Raw genomic sequence first — 23,511 nt, 5'->3', positions numbered from 1 at the left:
ATCAAATAAGGTCGCATGACAACCGCGTGTCCAATGACCTTTCATACCGTTTTGATGATAAAATTATTTTCACAGTTTGAAGGACTATTTCAAGAACTCATATTATTCTTCCTTTTATAATTACCACAATGATGACTATTATAATTCTGTCCCTCCACGCCCTTATTCATACATCCAATCATTTGTCGTCTTTCAGACTTATTATTCATTGCTACCACATTCATACGATAGAATGGAGCAAATCAACTGGTGGATTTCAAAGTTATCATACATTGTTACCACATTCTTTTCAAGGAATGGAGCAAATTCAATGGGATGAATTTCAAGGCTTTTCATCAAAATACATTATTTTTCCTTAGTCATCATTTTATCATCACTATGGTGCATTGAGACTCAAACTAAATGTCTTATGATCCATATAAGGCGTGGTAGGCCATAATTCTATGTGACTCGAACCCAATACATTATCATCATGGTGCATCAAAACTCAAATTGATGTCTTACCCTTTTGGTGCGATAGAACTTTAATCTACCGTCTTATCCTCAAACATTTTTCATTATGTGCATCCGGACTTTAACCTGATGTCTTACCCTTTTAGTGCGATGTGACTTGAATCCATCGTCTTACCCTTCAACCAATGACATGAGCCTTTAAAATTATTATCATTTTATTGTTACAAATAAATAAGTGAATTAAATTTCAACAAGACATGAAAGAAAATTATTCTTGAATTTCACAAGTTTGTCCCCTCCACCATTTGCCACATGAGTATAGGTGTATCTAATCTTGCATAGTGATATTTCCTTATCGGTGATTCATCTGCAAGATTAAATTAACTTATTGAATAAAGTAAAACTTAATATGTAAATAAAATATACCTTTTTACTACATTATCTTAATAAAGCAACACATATAGCACATGTCCAGATTTGGATTAACATCATATTTGTTGAAACTTGACCAACAACTATTTACTCGTCCTTTTGATCATCACCATCAGATCGCGTATAAAACTCAACTTGGATGACATGGTGAACAAAATTGAAACTAGAGACAATTTGTGCTGATAATGTGTTATAAAATTAGGCTTAAAGCAATATAAGTATAAAGAGAAAAAGACAAGAGAAGTAGATGTAAGAGAAGAATTTTCTTCTTATTCAAGTGTGTCTTTCAAATGGTGAGTGATATCTCTATTTATAGTGTTGAAATATCACTCCCAAAGATCACCAAATTAGTAGATACATGCTTATCCCTTAATGTTCTTATCACCTTGGAAGCACCCATACATGAATTGAATTAATTCTTGGATAGATCTAATGGATAATCCACACAATACAATGGATTTATAACACTTGCGAGTTTTTAATAATCGAATTCATATTTTTAGTTGACATATTGACATTCTAATATATAATTAAAATATTACATTTACCTACAAAATAAACAATAGCACACTCGGTAGGCTTACAAAGTGAGGTTTGAGAAAGGTAGAGTGTACACAGATTTGACCTCTATCTCAGAAATAGAATTCAACTCAAGATTAAAATAGTCTAAAATAATGCAGATTACGAAAACAACATATAGTAGAAAAATAATACTACAACAAAATAATACTATAATCAAACTACATAAAACAACATATAATAACAAAATCGAAGAACAAGAAATAGGAGTAATACTATCATGACTACTAGAATGAACTACAAGTCAATACACTCCTACCTACTAGTATGGACACCTTCCTACCTACTATCCTTCTACTTTAATCTGCATTCTCTACATCTTTCTATCTAAAGTCATGTCCTTGGTGAGCTGCAACAGTGTCATATCATGTATAATTACCTCTCCCCTACACTTTTTGATCTACCTCTACCTCTCATGAATCCACCCATAGCTAACCTCTCACACCTTTGCACTGAAGCATCCATAACTCTCTTTATGACATGGATAAACCATATCAACTTTTGCTTCCCACATCTTGTCTTCTATCGAAGTTACTCCCACCTTATCCTCGATTTTAATTCTATTTCTTATAGTATATCTACACATCCATTGTAGCATCCTCATCTCCTCATATGAAATTTCTTGGTCGGCCAACACTCGCCCCATGTAATGAAACTGATTTAACCACCACTTTGTATAATTGACCCTTAAATTTTGATGACACCTTCTTATCAAACAAATCTCTTGATGTGAGCCTCCATTTCATCCACCTTGCACTAGTACGGTGGGTGACATCCTTGTCAATCTCTTCATTTCTGTAGATAATAGATCCAAGATACTTGAAACTATCTCTCTTTTGATTGACTTGTGTATCAAGCCTTACTTCCACGCCAGCCTCATGCACCACATCACTTAACTTGTGCTCCAAATATTTTGTATTGATCTTGCTCAACCTGAAACCTTTAAACGCTAAGGTTTGTCTCCAAACCTCCAATGCAACTTAATTATATTAGGGTTAACATACACCTAGAGAATAAAATATAAAAAAATAAATGATCTTGGTTTCAGAATTTTAGAATAATAAAACATAAGATAAAGAATATTATGTACTCTCAATCCAAAAAAGTAAATTTCACAAATAACTAACATTAGGTCAAAACTAGGTCTGCTTAGCTACACTTTTATTAATTAGAATTCATGGTTACAGTTATAGCTTGCCATCAAATCTTATTGTGTAGGGCTACACTAGACATGTTATTGTTATTATAATATCTGAGATGCATTTCGAAATACATGCCTGAAGATTACATGTGAATTCTTAAATACAAACGTTAAAATTGATCAAAATTACCCATTTCTTTTTCATCCACAGGGATACAAGTGGTTTAGATTTCAATGAAACTTCGATTTGCCGATTTCAATGATACATAAATCTTCTTCAACTATTCGTAACTGTCTTTGTATATGTATTCATCAATTTCATAGATACATAAAAAATAATGTATATACAATTTGATCAATATATATTATTTTGTTTGTTATTGTTGATCAATGTAGATTTGATTTTTGGTCTTTTATAAAAAAAAAAAAGTATACAATAATGACATGTATAACTGTTCTAATCAAACATTCATAGATATGGAACACAGTGTACCAATAGCTTCTTCAATGCATATGCATGAATATTACATAAATATTGTTGATGAATACACAATATAAACATTCAAATACATTCATACAACGTATAACAAGAAATTAGATACACTTGAATACATTGATACAAGAAGCGAAAACACTCAAATATATTGATATAATGTATAACAAGAAACAAATATCGTTGAATACAACTTAAGAAGCAAAAATATTTAATACATTGATACAATATATACAAGAAATAAATACAATTAAATATACTAACACAAATGTATAAAAAGAAATAGTACACTTGAATACATTGATATAATAACAAGATACAATTGAATATTACTCAAACTCAATTTCTAAATGAAAGAAAAATCAATAGTTGAACATAGTGTTAACATTGACAGAGTCATATTTTTCACTAAGTGTGTTCAAAATCTGAAGAAATAAACACACAAACTAGTCGAAAGAGGTTCAACATCAATTTTTTAACAATAGTTTAATCATGAACAAATATTATAATTTTTTTGTCAGAGGGGTTCAGATGAACCTCCTGACCCCAGGCTAGCTCCGTCCCTGAGTATCAATAGTTTCTCCAAATACATATATATAAATTATATAAACTTTAGTGATGATTACACAATATATTCACTCAAATACATTGATATCATGTATACAAAAAAATGAATACATTAAAATATATATTTAATATAAGAAGTAAGAATACTCAAATACAATAATACAAATATATAACAAAAAGTAAATATAGTTGAAAACATTGATACAAGAAATGAAAACACTCATATGCATTGATACAATATATAATTGTGGAGGATATCTTTAAATTTTTTTATGCAATACATGATATTTTAAATAAATCAAACCAAATAATGCATAAGAAATAAGGGTAACTTACACAAATTCCACTATTTTAGGATTAATTACTTAGATTTACACTAGTTTGCAATATTACATTCTTTACCATATTTTGGGTCTCAGATACATGTATCTTGTATCAATTAGTGTGTCCAATTAAGAGATATAATTGAAAGTCATTAACTAAGGAGTGTGCCTGATTAAGAGACATGACTGAAAGCCATTAATTAAGTAGAAAATCATGTTTGCAACAACTTTAAAGGATATGGCATATCAAAACTCCTAAAAAAATATCAAAACAATCAAAATCCTCCTCTTTTTTTTTGGTGATGTAGTAAAGTTTAGACTTCTCAACTTAGATCCACTAAATATTATTCAGATACATGCGTATATTTTGTTAGATACATATATCCTTAATCAGATACGCTTATAAAAAAAAGAGATACATATAATCTTAACTCAATAATGTGCCAGATACATACGTATATCTCCAATAATGTGTAAATCTCCAATGCATGTGTATATCTGTTCAGATACATATATACTTAATTAGATACACTAATAAAAAAAATAGATACATATAAACAACTTAACTCAATAATGTGCCAATTACATCAATAATGTGCTAAATACATCAATAATTCCAATCCGATCCAAAAAGTTCCCTTCTCATCCTCTCCTCGTTAAGGTTTATCACAATTACTGCATAAACCATCTTTCCATTTGCAACAAATTACATACTATCTTTCTCTTTTGTTCGTCAAAGTTGTGGCATTTTTGTATTTTCAAAGTCAAGCGATTGAAAGTATTGAGAATTGTAATAGTAATTTTCATGCTGTTTTTCGAGCAACTATAAATAAACATTTTTCTCATTTGAAGAATCACTAGCCATAAAAGAAAACTAAGAAAACTCTACATCAATGGAGTTTTACCTTAACTTTTAAAAACTAGAAGACAAAATAAATTGAAATCCATCAGGGATACATGACTTTGAAAATGATTAAATAGAGATAAACCTCAAATTGTAATGTTGTTGTTTTGGATTTCAATTTTAAAAATTTAATGGTGGAATTCATGGTGGAGAGAAGAAAGAAAGAAAGAGAGAAAACGGTGGTGGAGATAGAGGTCGATGAGAGAAATAATTGATTAACATAAAAGCTTGAATTGAGGATGATTTAATTATGCAAATAACTAATTTTAAGGTATATGTATATCTGATGATATCTTCAATAATATATGATATAAAATATTAAAAGTAATATTATATGTAATTGTTTGAAAGTAAAGTTAATATTAATATAGATGATAGTAATGTATGTCTAATAATGTAGTTTATCTAATAAATAATATAAGCATAACTAATACAATCATTACTAATACACTCTATTAAACATTACTTTAAATACCTTACTAAACACCCTCTTAGAAATGGTACAGTTGCCTCAAAAGTAAATAATGACATTTTTGAATCAAACTACTAATAACAAAAAAATTTCAGACTTAACTATTAACGACAAAATCATTGTTAGACCATATTATTTATTATTAATAATAAGGTGTTTTAAAGCCAAATTAATAACAACATAAATATTTATAAATCATTTTTATTCAAAATATTTTTAATCCTTCTCCATTATAATTTATGAATATAAAATTTAAAAAAAAATAAAATTGGTTCATGTCACTCTACAATGTTAGGCCTTTCAACAACAAACAGAAAAACAAAAATAAAATTAGAAAGAGGAATTGGTAGAGTGATCTGTCACAATAATAATTGCATCAACTGCTTATTGGGATTCGCACTTTCGTGATGTTAACATTTTCAAGATCTATTTATCTTTTGCACGTCCCGTCCTTAACCCCTTCTTCTTCCTCCTTCTTCTCCATTGGAGGAGAGACAGACCTATAGATACACATATACATACAAACAGTACAACAGAGTAAACCCAATTTGAGCTTAGAAAAAAAAGGTGTACAGTTGACACCCCCACCAACTATTTTTTTACTAATATTTATGGTTGAAAATATAAAGATAAAAATTCTGCACTAAGAAAAGGTATATTCTTGTTTTTTTACTTTTTGTCAATTTTATAATCTCTTTCTCATTGTACATCCACTGAAATAATCACTGTTTTCTTGATTCTGTTGTTAAGGTTAGGTTTTTTTTTTCGTTTTTTTCATCAAGTTTTCAGTTGATGGGGTGAATTATGCAGGTTTTACAGGTGGGTTTTTTGTTTTGAGGGATATTTTCAACTGGGTCGAAGAGTTCATGCTGGAAATGATTTGTTTGTTTGATTCTTGAATGAGTAAGGTAACTTTTTTCAATGATCGATTGGTCTTCGTTCTATTGAGAGGTGGGATTTTAAGGGAGTTTTATGAAGAATCGAAGCTCGGGACGGATTGATTAACCCTTAAGGAGGCTTTTGCTTATTTGGATTATACTGTAGAATTTTATTGGAAAAGTGGTTCTAGCTTTGATGAATTAGGGTTTTGCTTATTTGGGATTTTGGAGCTATGATCGAATCATTTGTTATGTTAGCATGTTGTTGTACGCCACAGTAGATTTTGGGTGGATATAGGGAGTTAGGTAATAACAGGTATATGTATGGAAATGGCTGCAGAATCTAACACAGGGTTTCATCATCAATCTTTATCGTTTCAATCGGGGGCAATAGGGAGCTCATCGTCCGAGATGATGTTGATGGGTAATTACTACAGTAGCCTCGGAATGAATTTCAATGTAAATAATAATGGTGGAGGAAGAGGGATGTTGCATTCTGGGAATCCAAGTGTGATTACCAGTGGTGTCCGGAGTAGCAGTAATCCAGGAATGAGCCAGTCTGGAAGTTGTTCGAGTTCTTTTCTTATTGATTCAGTCCCGGGGCTCAAGCATGACACTGGGCTGGCGGTAGAGTGGACGGTTGAGGAACAGTACAAACTGGACGAAGGACTTATCAAGTAGGTAGTTTCTTCCAGGTTTCTGTATGTGTTCTTATGCTGAGATGTGTATCCATCCATATTTGTTGAGTATCCACATTTTACTGCAAATATTTTCATCTTTATATATATTTGGTAATCCATCCGTTCCATTTTTGTTTAACACCATTAGTTTTTATTATCCCTGTAGTAACTTGCACATTTCTAACTAGATTAAAACATCATGCCAAACGCTGGACTCTTTAAGTGTAAAAATATCAACTAGGTCTTAATTTCAGCTAGTTAGTCTCCATCTGTTATTCCATTCTCTTGATGACATGCCATAAATATCTGCATCTTTTCTTTGCCATCTGGGCATCACAGTTCTATATAATTTTACTCCATATTCGTTCTTTTTACGGGACTAAACTTGTAGTTCGTACATTATGTCTTACTTTCGCTTATTTTAAAATAAAACATTTACTCTATAATGACTTCCCTGGTGTTCTAGCTTCTTTTTTTTTTTTGATAAAGGTAACTTGTATTATGAACAAAAGAATGCACAAAGAGTATTCTATTAATACTTACATCCAAAAGTTGAAGAAGAAAGCAAAACTTCTATGTAAGTCGTAAGTAATCTAAAATACTAGGAATATCCTCTACATCTCGAGTATATTCATGTTTACAACAAAAAAACAGAAGGACCAGACAATTCAGCTTCAGATTCTGCATAGAGCAGCTCTTGGTTTTAAAACATCTCTGGTTCCTTTCCATCCATATCACAACTCTTATTTTTAGGTTGACTTGCTCCTCAGTTTCTTCATCTCCTTCCTGTATCTCTAACTTTTGGTAACAAGTTGTTCAAGTATGAAAAGTGCAAGCACGGCTTGGGGAGGGATCTTTACTTGTTTATTTAATTTAAGATTAACATTTATTTTATTTAACAAGGAACTTATCTACTCCATCCGACTAGTTCCGGGTTCGAATCCCGGGCAACCCACTATCATATCGAAATTATAATTCTCTGTAGAGAAGTCCGTATTTTTCCAATCAACTTCATTAAAAATTTGAATAGATCCACATACACCCTAGTTGACACGAGTATTTAAGTCATGTTATACCGTTGAATAACAGGCCTTCCATTTTCTATTTTGATTTGTAGAAAACTCGTGTGCTTGGGTGTCCCTGATGATTAAATAAACCAAGATTTTACCATGACTGCAATTTTAGAGAGACACGAAAGCGAAAGCCTATGGGGTCGCTTCTGTAACTGGATAACTAGCACTGAAAACCGTCTTTACATTGGATGGTTTGGTGTTCAAGTTATTGTTCAGATATGGACCTTGGACCTAACTAAACTAAAACACTAGTTCACGAAGTGAGGATTACCCAAGACCATATAAGATGGCAAACAACACCATCCCACACAAATACTAGACTCTAACAGCCCCTATACACATCCACAATATAACATGGTGGCCAAACATTTGGTGAACCAAGAATTGAGATGAGTCTGGCGCAAATACTACATTAAGAAATAGACCTTAGGTCTAGCTCAACCTAAAAGTTGATCATGAGGTGATGATTGCCCAAAACTGTACAAGGAGGTGGGACTCGTATAGTTGCCTTGTGAATTACTAATTGCTTTCTTTGTTTCTCCTTTAGTTCTACTATATTTTTCATAAGATTTTCCATTTTCTGATGGTAGTAACTTCTTATTCTACTCTCTTTTTGCTTCGAAAACTCTTTGCACATTTTGCTTTTAAGGAAATAGGAGAGCTTTGAGGGGTTAGAAAATGATTTTGGACATTTGAGGAATAACCTCTTATTCTTAGTTGTTGGTGCACCTGTGAAGTTCAGTATGGAAGATTAAGTGACATTTGTAAAGACCTATGTTATTGTGTAGTTTCCTTACTTTTAGGTGTAGGAGAGTTTTCCCACATTAATAACTTTAGCACCCACGGGTATGGCCTAGTGGTCAATGAAGTAAGTTGAGAACCATGAGGTCTCAAGTTCAAATCTCAACGGAGGCGACGACACTAGGTGATTTCTTCTCAACCCGATAGGTGTGTTGGTGCCAAGTAGCGATACCTTATGGAATTAGTTGAGGTGCACGGAAGCTGATCTGGACAGTACGGTTATAAATAAACAAAAAAATAATTAAAATAAAGTTATTTACCTTGTTAGAAAAATTCTTTTTTGCATCTCTTGAGTCCACCACTTGGATTCTTATTATCGAGGTTTCAGTCCCTTAAATGCATCTAGAACTTGCTACTTTTCTTACTTGTCCTTTCCTTCCACGGAATATTTACATCAACTTCTCAATTCGATGCTCCCTCCCTTGGTAGTTTGTCCGTGAATGCTATTTGGTTTGTGCATGTTAGTGTCTACCACAATATTCTCAGTTGCATGCAACCTTTCTCTTTCTTTACTCCTTCACTTTACAATGTGTGGCAAAAGTGAGGTAGCTTCTTTCTAAGGTAGCTTTTCAAAAGTGTGCCAAGTCTGTACACTTGAATTTGAAATTTTCCGGGTTTAACCATATAAAGAGAACACCAATGCTCTACTTTCTTGCAAATGCCTCTATCCAGTTCCTCATAATTGTCAAAAAACAAATTTCATTTCCTCGTATATGAGGATCCCTTCTTTCACTTGTTTCTGCAACACCTCCTTATTTGAGCATTTCTTTCTTCTATCTGTCAAGTCCAATTTCTGTCAAAGCTATTGCATTTCTCTCTCTCCCTCTCTCTCTCATCTTCTATTGATCACTTTCCCTTGCATATACTATCTATACTCGGTATTGATGAGGGCCAAATGGAAATAGTTAAAATGTTATGAACCCAGCAAAGAGCAGCAATAGGTTCACTTTTTGTGAAAGAAGCAAAATCTGCTGGCTAGTTTGTGACTTGATTGTTAACTAAATGGAATTTGCCAATCTAGATCGGTATAAAATTAGTTGGTTCTTATCTATGTTGTGTTTGATTTAATAAGGACTTAAGTAGATGTAAATTGATATGAGGCTGACAGGGAGTTTTTCACTGCTGACGTTTGTTCTGGGAAACGAAGTGGAAGTTTCATATGTATACAAACTAGGTTGATAAATAACTGAAAAAGAGTTGTGAAAAACTATTAAGAAAGTGAATTTGAAAATGCTTTTTTCATGAGCTTGATACACCTTGCACTGTCCCTTGATGCATCATTTTGGTCAAGCTCATCAGAGGTTTTATTGATCAAGACTTCCTTTGAATTAGAATTGTTTTGATCTGTGGTGCTGTTTCATTTCATCTTTTCACCTCTTGTGCATATGTATGACAGTCGCACTGTTTTGATGATAGATTTGCCAATGAACCTAGTATAATGAAGTACATTAAGATTGCAGCCTCGCTCCGCGACAAAACTGTACGTGATGTTGCATTAAGATGTAGGTGGATGACGGTGAGCTCCTGAACCTGTTTAGCAGTATCTTTTGTTATTGTTGTTATTATTATCATTATTATTCATTTGTCCAAATATAGTTGGTTGATGGCTGATGCTTCCTGAGAAATAGTTGCTTACCTATTGAGTGATTGTTTTGTCAGAGAAAGCGCAGGAAACAGGAGGACTATAATTTGGGAAAGAAAGTGAAAGACAGGAAGGTGTGCCATCTCTTTTGATCTTTTCTTCGTTTCCTTTGAAGTTACCTTTTAGTTTGTTTGGTTAGTATTGAGAAGTTGACTTTGACTAGCTTTTCTTAGGACAGAAAGAAACACTTTTACTATTTAAAGTTAGTTACTTTTACTATTTAAAGCTAGTTACTTTTACTATTTAAAGTTAGTTACCTAGGCTTTACTTGATTCATCGAATCTGGGATTGTTGTTTGGAGGGTTTGATAGTTCTTATCATGCTAGTTAGGACTTGAGGCGTACTTAGTTCTTGGTCCTTGTCTAAGTAAAGCTGTTTATTCTTATTACTTTCTCTATAGAGTTTTACATGACATGATTAATATTTGAAATTGAACTATCTGATTGTCTTAAACATTTTGTGTTTTTTATTTTTGAATATGCGATTGTAGTGTTAGAAAATTTTGGAGTTATATAATCCTATCAATTTTTTTTAATAGAGTTTGTATAATTCTTGCATGTTTAATCCGATGAACTTTGGGTATTCCACCTTTGCAGTCACTTCTTGTACAAAAAACCAAATAAACTTGTGAGTTGAGATTCCAGCATTTGACTTTTGGATGATCTCAAGGATTCTCAGGGCCAAGTCTTTTCCTTGCTGCTTGTGGCCTTTCCAACGCCTTGACCTTATAGCTTAATGCGTCATCTAATGTGAAAAAATTCAATGGATTTGATGTCTTGCTTAAATGTTGATATATATATTTTTCCCTGGAGTTACTTTATGTCTTGATCTAAAGTTGCATCAATCTACCTACTTGGTACTACAATCATGGTCTGTTATTAAGCCTATAAAACATCGCTTTTTCGATCAGTGTATGAATTTGTTAATAAGAGCGAGATAGGAACATGCGTATGCCTGAAAACCAATGGCTTGTCATAAGACCTATTACATCACCTGCTGAATAGTGAAAGCAAAGCTCCTCCCTGTTAGTGTACACCTGTGAATCAACCTTAGGAATGCTAATAAATGTGGAGAACTGCATATTTTGTGTTATATTAATAATCATACAATTGTAACTTCATCAGAGAAACTTTTTTTTTTCTCTTTTTGTATTTTTTCTTGTTTTGGACCAAATTAATGAGATCAAGGTAACTTCTTTTTCTCTTGCCACTCTCCTTGGGACTTCCAGAGTATAGCAAGGCTGGTGCTGGTTTGTGTCTGGGCAAGTATTCATTGGATGGATTTTTTCTTTCAGAAGGACATTACATTTTCTTTCTTATGAATAAGAGACCAGTAGAATTGTTTGTCTTTAGCATGTGGAGCAGTCAGTAGTTAGTTTTACATCCCCTGCTGGTGAATTCTATACTGTTAAGCTTCAGTATGTATGGAAAACAGTTCTTTGGAGTTGTTTTGGAAGTTCTTGGCTTACTGTCCTTTCTAATTCTTCAAGATACTTGTTACACATTGCTGTGCTCATGTACATTTGTTTATGTGTATGTTACTACACATGCAGCATTACAAAGTTCTTTTTTCTTCAGGAAAAATCAGCAGAATTACCGGTGAAAGCTGGTTCATCCTCAGCTTTACCGCTGAGCTTCATTCCGAATTCGCTTTCCTCAAAATATCGCGACCATGGTGATGTGACGCCTTCTGCAGGTTAGTGTCATCTGTTTAGCAGCAGGAATCTATGCCTTCTCCACTTAATCTTTTGTCGGCAACATATTTCTATTAGGATACAGTTTGAAAAAACTATTTTCTGTATTTGAGTAAATGGCGTTTTCTGATTTTTATGTGGGGTAAATGATTTCCATGCGTGATAACTCATTACTTTATGAATGGTATCATTGTGTGAAAAAAAAAGTACTATTCTTACGTTATAGTTCACATGGTACAGAAAATACCATTATATAGTGATAGTAACTTCATAATGCGCATCTAATTGTTCACAATTTTGACAAGTCCTTTTAGAATCCAGTTATAATTTAGCTGATTAAGCAAACCAACCATTATGAGCTCATTTGCTTGTAAAGACTCACTCTACAGAATAATGCTTTGGACATGTCAATGATGTCACTAAGTGTAGTGGTAAAATTTCTTGCTGAGATTGCCTTTAGATCTTTTCTTCTTGCCACTTTGTCGTTTCCCTTTCTTCTGTGTGATATTCTTCATCTTGTCCATCTCACTCTGTCAATTGGCTTCTATTCACGAACTTAACCTGGTTTGTGTTGCTTACAGCATTACTTGGAACAAGGCATCTACTGGAAGAAAACAATCAGGCTCTGAATCAAATTGCGGCAAATCTTTCAACAGTCAAGGTATCAATCTCAACGTCTTGTAGTGGGAGGAGTCTTCTGAGATAATTGGAAGGGAAAAGGAAAAGTAAAATTCTGAATTGTTGGTGGAGGACTTTAGCTATTTCTACTTTGGAACAGCATACCAGGATAAAATAAAAACATTTCAAAATTTTAGGGTTCCTTGCATCTGATAACAAGTAAAAGATAATATTTTCATTCCCCTGCCTCTATTTATTTCTTATACAAATCATGAGTCGGAGCATCAATTACCACCACAAAACCCACATTTAAGAAGCGTTTCAATAGTTTTGGAAAAGTAATGGGATTTAAACTTGTTTTCTTGTCGTCATTTTCTCAACGAAGTCTCAACTTTGGAAATTTTACTGAAGAAAGTAATTGTGAAAATGATTTTAGTCCATTTTTAGGATTTTCACTGAAGCTGGTCACTGAGAAGTGGTAAAAATAGAAATTGGTGAAATCAACAGATGTCCAAGTCTAGACTATATTTTATATAATCTTTGATTTATGTTAGGACTAGAAGAAAATGTATAAATTTTGGATGTATTCAGCCCATGCTCACACAGCCTTAATAAAATAATGGTGTTATCCAGTCATGATAAGTTTGTATGTGCGCATACCGAGTTACAGTGCGTTATGGTTGTGCATACACTTGTAATACTCACAGTGGAATGATTGGTACTCTCTTTTCCCCTTGTGTTTTTTTGATAAATTGGAAACACTTTTGCTTTTTTCCCTGACAAATTCACCACTAAGTAGATGTAAGGTATACCTTAGAGATTACCAGATGAGTGGCACAACCCTGTTATTTCATGGCTTCATGGTATGCCTGACATACCTGAGAATGCCATGAATCAGATCAGCCTTTTATATAATGGTTAGAAAAGAGGAAATCTGCAGAAGCCCCCCCACCCCTCACTGCTTCCATAAAGTCTATTCAAAGTTGAGCTCTTTAGGCAGAAATGGTTGAAGCAAATAAAGACTAATTGGGAGGGAAACTAGAACTTCAAATGGAAAATTTGGTGCGTGAATTTGAAGAGCTCTGGAAGGAGATGCACACAAGTTATTTGTATAAAATGCTCCAAGTCAGTATGACTGGTGACTTGCAGATCTCAAGTCCCCGTTTAAGAACTCAGATAAAGATTATTATCGAAATTCTCTAATGAAAAAATTGGTTTGCTCCCATAATTTGCAAGACTTCCGCTATTCCAAAGGAGAGATAAGTTCTTCGAACGCCTCCTATATACATAGTCCACATGAGATATAAGAAAACTCCTGTCTCTGTCTTCACAACTCCTCTCGCATGTAACCTCTTGGTTATCTACATAAATAAAAATGTCCGGAATGCATATAAGAGATGTAGGGGAGCCACCTACACATCTGTTTGTTTGAGTCTACTCTGCTGTATTTAGTAATTCTGCAAATTGTTCCTCAGATGTAAGAATTTAGTTATGTGCCTTCCAAATGAAAGGATCATTGAGGGACGGATTCTAACATAAAACAGTTGGGAATTGCAAAACTAGCTAATTGTAAGGAAAGCAGAAATTTGTGTAGGAGTCATATTAAAGATGTGGTTAATTCGTGCAGGCATCTTTCTTGTCCTATTTTTGTCATTTGTGTACCAGCTTTGATAGCCTCTAAGTTCAGTTTAATTTTAAATACAGATCTTTGTTACTGTTACCTATGTAATTTGTGTGGGATAATAGAACTAAGCAGTGATGCTCCTTCAATCTATCTACCATCCCAACCCCCTTCTCCATTTTGATCTTTGTTTCTTATTTTTCCCATTTTAGTTCTTTCATCCATTACTTGTAACAGGTGAATCAATAACTGAAAATTAGCTTATTTCCCTCCTCCCGCCAACATTTCAGCCAATGGGAGGGTAAACGGGAAGGAAAAAATAACAGTGAAATATCAAAGCAATTTGTTTTCTTTTATTATTTCTTGTTGCAACCTTGGTGTGTGTGTGTGTGTGTGTGTGTGGGTGGGGGGGTTCAAATACTTAACTGATATCTGATATTTATATGTAATTGGGCAGTTTCAGGACAACATTAATCTCTTCATCCGAACGAGGAATAACATAACGGCAATTTTAAACGAGTAATGTTATTAATATATTCGTTATACTTGACAGGGTGAATTTGGTTGTCATACAATTCTTTTACTGATAGCGTTGTTTATGCTGCAGCATGAGAAATATGCCAGGTATTATGAGCCAAATGCCACCCCTTCCAGTTTTATTGAATGAGGAACTTGCTAGTAGTGTTTTGCCTAGTACAACTCAGGTAATCAGATTTTTGTACACTATTTTAGGTTTAATGACCTAATCCCTCACCCCACTATAAATTTTACAATGTGACACGAATCCTCCCCATGTAACTATAATGACATAATGATGTTTTTCCAGCCAATGATGTTTGCGTCCACAAGTGGAATCCAGCTGAAACAAGAGCCAGGCTGTTGATGGAGAACGCTTGGTACTAATTTTGGGTTACTAGCTTGTGTAAGTACACCAATTTTTTTGCTGTAAATGCATAAAGAGCTGGCAGGTCTTTGCAGCTTGGGTATACGATGATTGGGTTCCACATGAAATTTTATCAGAACCCAGTTTTTTTTGGAAGCTGAACACACATGAACACGAGCACCAGGAAATAACAGCCTCATATGTTATTGCTTATCAGGGGAAAAACTGTGATCTTGATAATGCACTTGCAAGTTCATTTTCTTGTTTCCACCTTCTGTGTGTAAATTTAGGAGACAAAATTGTTCTTCAATGTCATTTTCCACGGTGCTTAAATAACGTTTAGTTTTTTTTTTATAATACCTTAATATTTGCGGATTCTTGTGTTGAGTTGAGTTTGTTGCACTCTAGGTGTATATTTCATAGGGTAAATAATACTTGATTTCCTACTGAATACTCCTGTCTTGATTTGATATGAGTATTTAAGAAAAACAAGATGTAAGAAGAGAAAAGATTTGAGGTCAGTTATTTCTTATATCATTTGAGTTAGTTGACTTAGTTCCATTCTTAACTCCATCCATTACATATTGACTATTGAGGATCAAGATTGGAGATTCTAGAAACAAATAGCAACTCTTGTGTACTTTTTTTTATGTTATATGATGTGATAAAACTTTTGTTCTGAAAACATATATTCTAATGAAAAAAAAATAACAATCCTGTTTCGAGTGATGGTTTGGCATACAATTGAGGCTGGCCTAATTTGTAGCTGTAGATGGCTACAAAGGAAAATGACTTTCACCCTCAAGTGGAGAATATTCACTTTTGGTGTTTGGTAACTAAATATAGTCCATCACTGAAACTTTTCCAGGAAAATATTCACAAAGGAAAATCCAGATAATACTTTTCCAGGAAAATATGGTCCATCACTGGAACTTCTTTTCTAAAAAGCAACTTCTTGAAAATAAGTTAGATGACTTCTTTTACGGAAGTAGGGAAAATAAGTTGTATCGTCTCCTCTCCACCCTGATAACCACTCTGTCCCCTAACTCCATCCTCATAGTTTCGTCTTAGACATAAAAACATTTTTGTCTGTACTGTACACACCTTTAGAGTGCATGATTCTTCATCTGTGTTTATTCCAAGAAGTAATATAGTAAATGTGTTTACCGCAGATGCCCGGTCTGGATTTTGTACATAGATGATGTGGAGAGAGCAGTTTCGTTCACCATCTCTTGGTTATCGACAATCGTGACATAAAATTTTGGAGTGAAGATGTCAACTTCTGAGGAAGAAACAAGGAAACATCTCACACAATGACGCATCTTAAACAATTGCCATAAATTCCTTCAAAGTCGAGCCATCAAACGACATTGAACAAGTCTATTTGGGAACTTTATTACGTCTTTAAACAATTTCAATACTCAACTTACCACTAATCATTAACTTTCGATGTTGCAAAAGTTATACCTTTGTTTGGGAATTAATCAGATTAAATTTCTATATCACAAGTTGAGGGTAGGATTCCACTATGTTATTTAATTTTGTATCATGATACCTTAAGCAGCAACGACAATGACAAAAGTGAAAGATCTCTAGTGTTTGAAACCCTTAGAGTACTGAAGATAAGGTAAAAATGCCTATTACAACCATTTTTTCTCTTTTAAAAACTAGAAAGCCTTCTGTCTAGAAATCAAAAGAAAATTTGATTGACACAAGTCGGTGATTGGACATTGAGGGGGAAAAAACTGCTTTTTACGGTAGATTTCAAATTACAGAATAGAATGTACCATGTTGCTTCCACTTGAAAAATATACATGAAAAACCACTCAGGGAATTTCGTCAACTCTAGTGAGCTACTGGCATAAAGTGAAGTCGAGCTCCAAACAAAAGAATGGTCTCGAGAATAATCCTCAACCAGCAAAACTCCACTTCTGAAACATACCTGCAGCCAAACAAGCGCAGATATTGGAATCACAAAAAGTAATCTGGAGTCTTCCTTGTAGTGTCGGGCTCTATCTGTCGAGGAGCTGGGTCAAACTGAAGGAAATTCTGCTCCATGTTTTCGCCTATTTCTAGAATGGCAGCCATATTACCACACCGGTAACAATAGTTTGGAGCACTAAATACCGTCACAACATTCTTATCCTGCCAAAGTTGCACCACCAAATGGTACGTTAAAGTCACAAAATGGTCGCACTAACAAGTACCAATGAGATGAAAAAAGTAGGAGATGAGAGGGGATGTTTCAATTTAGGTCCACAAACCTGACACCAATTGAAACCCTCCATCACAAGCTGATGAGCTCTAGAAATCAGGGTGAGACCATTGGTGTGATTGAATTGAGATGCTATATCCTGTCCAAAGGTGTAACCAGCCCCTCGAGGTGATATTCCCCAACCACACCGATCATCTGGATCAGACCACAGGAGATCACACATTGGCCCTTCATGTGGAACCTAATTACCACCAAATAAGATGCATAAGCAATGAGGCCAGTAACATTAATGTGCATAGCATTTAGATCATGAAACATAAGAGACAACGGACACCACTAATGCAAAATGTGCAACGATCAGCAAAAAGTTAATAGAGCTGCTATAAGAACATGGAGATGTCAGACTTCATCGGATATCAGATAATAAAAGGTAGTAATTTCTGTCTCAAAGTCTCCAAGGGGAAATGGAGATATCATTGCATAGCAGATCAGGAAAATGTTAACAATGATGCTATAGATACACAGAAATATCAGAAACTCAAACTGTGATAGTTCCTCTCTCTAGGCTTCTGAGAATTGAAAAGGCATGTACTATGACATGGCAAGAGAAATGACGAGTAGGGAATGGGCTATACTTGAGCATTTTATGGTAAATATTGAGAACAACCGTAAACTTATGAAGGAAAAATTAGAAATTACGATGAACTCTTTGAAATGATAAAACAGAATTTTTGTTCTTTTCTTTGAAACATCAATTCTGACTTTGTAATTCTACTGGACATTTCTGCAGAAACATAAACTGTGATGGACAGAAAGTTGTTGCACCAAGAAGGAAAATTTTTTGGAAAGTAAAACTTAGTTACTGCAGGATGTCTCTGTGAGGGCATCTGCTAAAATTTTGAGGGGGGAAAACCTGCCAGAGTTGGATAGATCAAGTAGGAGGAGAGCCACCGATGACAAAATACAAAAGTTAATGTGGCATCACCAGAATATAAACGCGTAAATCTCAAAACGGATATCTACCTCTTGTATACGGTCCAGCGCTCGGATATTATCCAGTGTATCCAGAGAAGGTGAGAGTCCTCCATGCAAACAGAATATCTGTAATAAAACACTATATATTAGCTAACATTTCTACTAACATGAAATGTCAGTAAAGTAAGAGCTCAAACCTGACTCTCTATGAGTGCTGTTAGTGGTAGATAATCAAAAAGATCAGTGAAATACTTCCAAACATTTGCATTGCCATATTTCCTCAAGCATTCATCATAAAAACCATACCTGGCAGGAAAAAGAGCTATGTTAATTACACCATACATGACTTGAACAGCAGTCATACAGTCCTCTATAAACCGAAGACGAGGGACATTGACTATGAATCACACTAATAATTCATCCCAATGATATATGAGTTTACTGAACAATTTTTTTATGTTATGAACTTACAGTTACTATAGACAATTACCAGTAATCGGATTTTAAGCAACCTCATAGAGTCATTATTTTTAGTGTTTAAATGTTAAAATTATTCTTTAAACATATTCATAGCTGATACTCTCACACCGATTTGAAAGTTTGATCAAGTCTAACAAATGCAGTGTTTTCTCGAATAAAATAAAAAGCATTAATTTATATGACTTTATTTTCCCGAGATGAGAAGAAAGCAACCTGTGGCACATCCTCATCTGCATTATCCTAAAGTTCATATAAATTTTGGGAACCATCCCCCTTCCCCCTCCTTCAAAAAAAAAAAGAAAAAAGAAAAAAGAAATTAAAAGAACTCATTTTTATCCTTAGCCTTGGGAACAACGTTTCCCCTCCCTCCAATAATAATTACAATTTCTGGTATAAAGGAAACCATGTTTACAAACTATTAATAGTAGAATATACTCCCTCCGTTCCTTTTTATATGTCATTCTTACTATAAGTAGTTGGTCCATAATACTTGTCATTTCATAAAATCAATGCATAAATTACAATATTCTTCCTATTTTACCCTTGGGAGTTATTCGCCTTGAAAATATACATTTGAACAACATATAAAAACTAAGTGAATAATTCATGTTCATTGGTCAAATTAATTAATCAAAATTAATTAATTCATAATCTTTGATTGAAAAGTTAAGACTTCAAATTTTTTTTAAATAAGGGTAGAATAGTAAGCTTAATTTCTAATAAAAAATGGTGACATATAAATAGGAACGGAGGGAGTATATACCAATAAACTGCATGTAGATTAACTCCAACCGACAAAATAAAGACATTCCACCTTTTCCTATAGAATTTCTACTCCCACCTTTTTTGGTGCATTCTTCATGCTATAAGACAACGGCGTGATTCAAACATGCACACACGTGCAAGAAAGTCTATCATGTACGTAGTCTCTCCTGAACATTACCTTAATATAAAGACAAAAATAGAAGGTAGAGAACCAGTACTTAATCTATATCTAGATCATTTCTAAAACTGGAAGGTCAATAAAAGCAAAGGTATATTGGTTGATCACGTGTCAATAACTCAGTAAAGAAAAGAACAGTTTTGAAGCAATACTAGAACAAAAATAATTTCTTTGCCAAGTGGAAGGTTTAGATTTTCTCTGATCAGTTCATGAAACATTTAACATGGACCTTCAAGCAGAGTAGATTAGGTAGGTTTTTTAACATTCTTCTAACTGTGTTATTATTGACTAATCAGAGCCTATAAAAAGAACAAAATCAGAGTACACAGCAGTTAAAGCTACATTTTATACAAAAAGAGGTACAATAGAAGTCCATATGCCCATATGCAAATAATATAACTATGAAAAGAATAGTTCTTTGGATATAACCTGTGAGAAAGATAAACCATTATTAGGCACCCCCAAGTTAAATAATAAGATTACTTAAAAGAAAAATTAGAAGACTTACACTTGGGTGATTTGCCGGCTTTCATGATTTCCCCTAAGAATCGTGATTCTATCTCTATAACGAACCTTCAGAGCAACCAAAAGTGTGACAGTCTCCACTGAATAGTATCCACGGTCTGCATTCATTGAACAATTATTCAATGATAAACAACTACAAAAATACTCAATCACAAAGAGAATTGGTAATGCTAGGATTGGTATGATGAAATGAGTGTATGGATGAGAAAAGGAATTGTGCATCACAGAAAATGTTAATACTCCCTCTCTCTTGTCACAAAAAGAATGTCACCTTTCTATATTTAAAAACTACCATTTAACTTTAAACTTCCAAGTTTACCTTCATGAGATGATTTATTGCCACATAAATATCTATAGAATGTTTTATACCACAAGTTTCAAAAGTCTCTGATTCTTTCTTATACTTCGTCACCAGACAAACACCATCTGAAAATTGAGTAGTATGAAACTGTGGTTTATTAGCCTGAAACCTTAATGATGGAGCACTTGTCAGATGCAAAGTTTTTAGAAAGAGGACAACAAAAGAATGAATAATGCAATCATGATCACAAGGAACACATGCACGTTATTTTATAAACCAAAAGACAACTCTGGGAGAGAAAAGTTTTCAAGAAATTAGGGATGAGTCGGTGTCAGTTGACAGCATTTAAAACACTACTGTGTTGTATTCCACTGGGCTAGATTAATTACTAAATGCCCACTCGATATCTGTGCAAGAGATCTTTTTACATAAGAGTACAAAGTGGTGACGAGGAACGCTTCCACTAAAGAAAGGATTTGTGTAGAAAGAAAGGCACAAAGGAACACTTTGTTACAAGTAAAAAGCCATAGCACCTTTTCCCGAATTTATGAGTCGGGAAATAAAATCCAACACGTCAATCCTCACTTTCACGAAACCTGTCTTCTCGCACTTAAATAAGCTTAACAAAAGGACAATCTACATGTACAACAAGCAAAAGTAAATCCAATGACGCAACTCTCACTGTCAATTGTCAAGAACTGCCCTGTCCTCTCGCACTTAAGCAAGCTTAACACAAGGACAATAGACATGAACAACAAACCATCGTGTTGTCAAATACAGTAAACAATAACTACAAACAAATTTTAGTCACTCATCACTTTGATTGGCTAAACGATTGTTCCTCAATTAGTGCCCTGCACGTGTTGACAGAATATTGCCAGAGCAAACTTTGACAAGTCCAAATATCTTTGGCCAATGAAATTTTCCAAATGAACAGGAATTTCTGTACCACCTGCGCAATCAAGACCATTATCTTACATCTGGAGAAGTCCAACCGGCAGTACATTTCAACTCCGCATCACAACAATAGTTCATGATTCATCACTTCGAGGTTAAACAATGAACAACTTAAATTAAAGCTTGTCATTTGTCATAAAACAAGATGTTATTAATGTAAATTGCCAAAACAAAAATCAAACACTATAATAACTACACCCATTGATGAATGGACAATCCCAGGTCATCCACTTCCTGAAACGACGAATGAAGAGCCCCCATGTGGAAGATTTTGAGGCACCCTTATTTTGTGCTAAACCACTCCCATGACTATTAGAGCTCACAACAAACATAGGTGCTCAGCATAAAGTTACTGTTTACAGTTGAATATACAATGTTGTTACAAGACCTATACCTCCATTCACATTAGTTGGCCTTCTCATTAGTACTTGTTACTACACATCCCATCTTTGTCACCATATCCAATGACAACAACTACACCTCAACCCCAAACTATCAGTTATATGAATCCTCAATATTCATTCTGCTCTATTTTGACTTCTTTCAAATACTTTTTCCATATTTTAATATCAATTATGAGTTCTCTCTCAACCCGAAGCTTCTCTAATTTTCTATGGACATACTAAACATGAAAAAAAATAAAGAAGCTAAGACACAATTAGCAACTGAAATTTAACAAAATTAGACCACAAAAAGAATTACTTGTACAATTCAATTCACATCTAGAGAATCCAAAGCCCTAATAAATGCAACAAACTACAAAATCTCCCAATACCGAAACAAATATTCAAAAACTCACCAACATAATCGCCCATGAAGAGATAATTAGTATCAGGAGCATTTCCTCCAATCCGAAACAGCTCAATCAGGTCGTAAAACTGACCATGAATATCACCACAAACAGTCACCGGACATTTCACCGGCTGAACATTCCATTCCTCAACAAGTATAGCCCTCGCCTGATCACATAGAGTTTTCACATCCGCTTCCGATAACGGCTTGCACTCCATCAATTGTTCGATCTGCCGATCTAGATCTGCATGAGACGGCATTTTTTTTCCAGATTCCTCTAGAACTCTCTAGAGCTTTAACAGAATTTTTTCCTTTCCTCACAATCTCCGATCTGAAAACTTCACGCCGACCGATCAGAGAATCGAACCGATCGAAGATCGAACGGTGAATATTCAGCTGATATCAATCAAACGAAATATACGTAACAAAAAAATAAAAATTAAACAGAACAAAATTCAAAAAAATACAAAGAGATTGAATATTGATAAAGCGCTAGGGTTTGAATCTCCAAATCATCTGGTGATATTGATGTTCTTCTTCATTTTCCCCTCTCTCTCCTTTCTCTCTCTATTAGAAAAAATGCAGCAAAAACTTTTTCAAATGTAATAATAGCTGTATATATATAACTGACAAAATACCTTTGTTGTATATTATTGTATGGTCCTAATTACTTGCTCTTTTTTTTTTATAGTTATCCTTAATTACTTGTTTATTTTGATAAATAAAAAAAATAAAATATTTTTACTTATTATATCCTCAATTAATTATTTTGAAAAATAGGGTAAAATGGTAACTCGTTAGGTCAATAAATATTTTTCTTAATGTGTGTCAATTTAAAAGTGGATAGGTAATTAGGGACAGAGGAAGTATGAAGTAGGGGTGTGCACTATTTGGATTAAACCAAAAAACCAAACCAAATCAAACCAAATTCTAATTTGGATTGGTTTTTTGGATTTTTGGTTTGGTTTTGGATTTATAATTTACTTTGTTTGGTTTCGTATTTAGAAAAATGAAAATCGAAAAAATCGAAAAACCCGAATTATATTTTATATATATATATATATATATAT

The 23,511-nt window shown here is 33.8% G+C and overlaps 2 protein-coding genes across 3 annotated transcripts; one reads left to right on the top strand and one right to left on the bottom strand.

Moving 5' to 3' along the window:
* Positions 1-5,710: 5,710 nt before the first annotated feature.
* LOC102586365 (uncharacterized) lies at positions 5,711-15,787 on the top strand. 2 transcript variants are annotated; one of them, XM_006345211.2, is made up of 9 exons: positions 5,711-6,017; positions 6,175-6,919; positions 10,213-10,312; positions 10,456-10,512; positions 12,016-12,133; positions 12,713-12,792; positions 14,828-14,889; positions 14,978-15,074; positions 15,197-15,787. In XM_006345211.2, exons 2-9 carry the CDS (start codon positions 6,567-6,569, stop codon positions 15,251-15,253), a joined length of 924 nt encoding a protein of 307 aa, XP_006345273.1. In that variant the 5' UTR covers positions 5,711-6,017; positions 6,175-6,566; the 3' UTR covers positions 15,254-15,787. The 2 variants fall into 2 exon arrangements, with proteins under 2 accessions (XP_006345273.1, XP_006345272.1); XM_006345210.2 differs by lacking the exon at positions 5,711-6,017 and having other exon boundaries at positions 6,032-6,919.
* A 1,189-nt stretch (positions 15,788-16,976) lies between these two features.
* Positions 16,977-23,030, bottom strand: LOC102586030 (serine/threonine-protein phosphatase PP2A-2 catalytic subunit). The gene is made up of 6 exons (XM_006345209.2): positions 22,449-23,030; positions 20,375-20,489; positions 18,641-18,749; positions 18,492-18,569; positions 17,518-17,709; positions 16,977-17,398 (listed from the first exon to the last, which is right to left on the bottom strand). The coding sequence occupies exons 1-6, from the start codon at positions 22,699-22,701 to the stop codon at positions 17,225-17,227; spliced, it is 921 nt and encodes a 306-aa protein (XP_006345271.1). The 5' UTR covers positions 22,702-23,030; the 3' UTR covers positions 16,977-17,224.
* Positions 23,031-23,511: the final 481 nt, after the last annotated feature.

This window comes from Solanum tuberosum, unplaced genomic scaffold, assembly GCF_000226075.1.
Source record: "Solanum tuberosum cultivar DM 1-3 516 R44 unplaced genomic scaffold, SolTub_3.0 scf00063, whole genome shotgun sequence".
Classification (NCBI taxonomy): Eukaryota; Viridiplantae; Streptophyta; class Magnoliopsida; order Solanales; family Solanaceae; genus Solanum; species Solanum tuberosum.
This window is presented reverse-complemented; position numbering and strand designations above follow the sequence as displayed.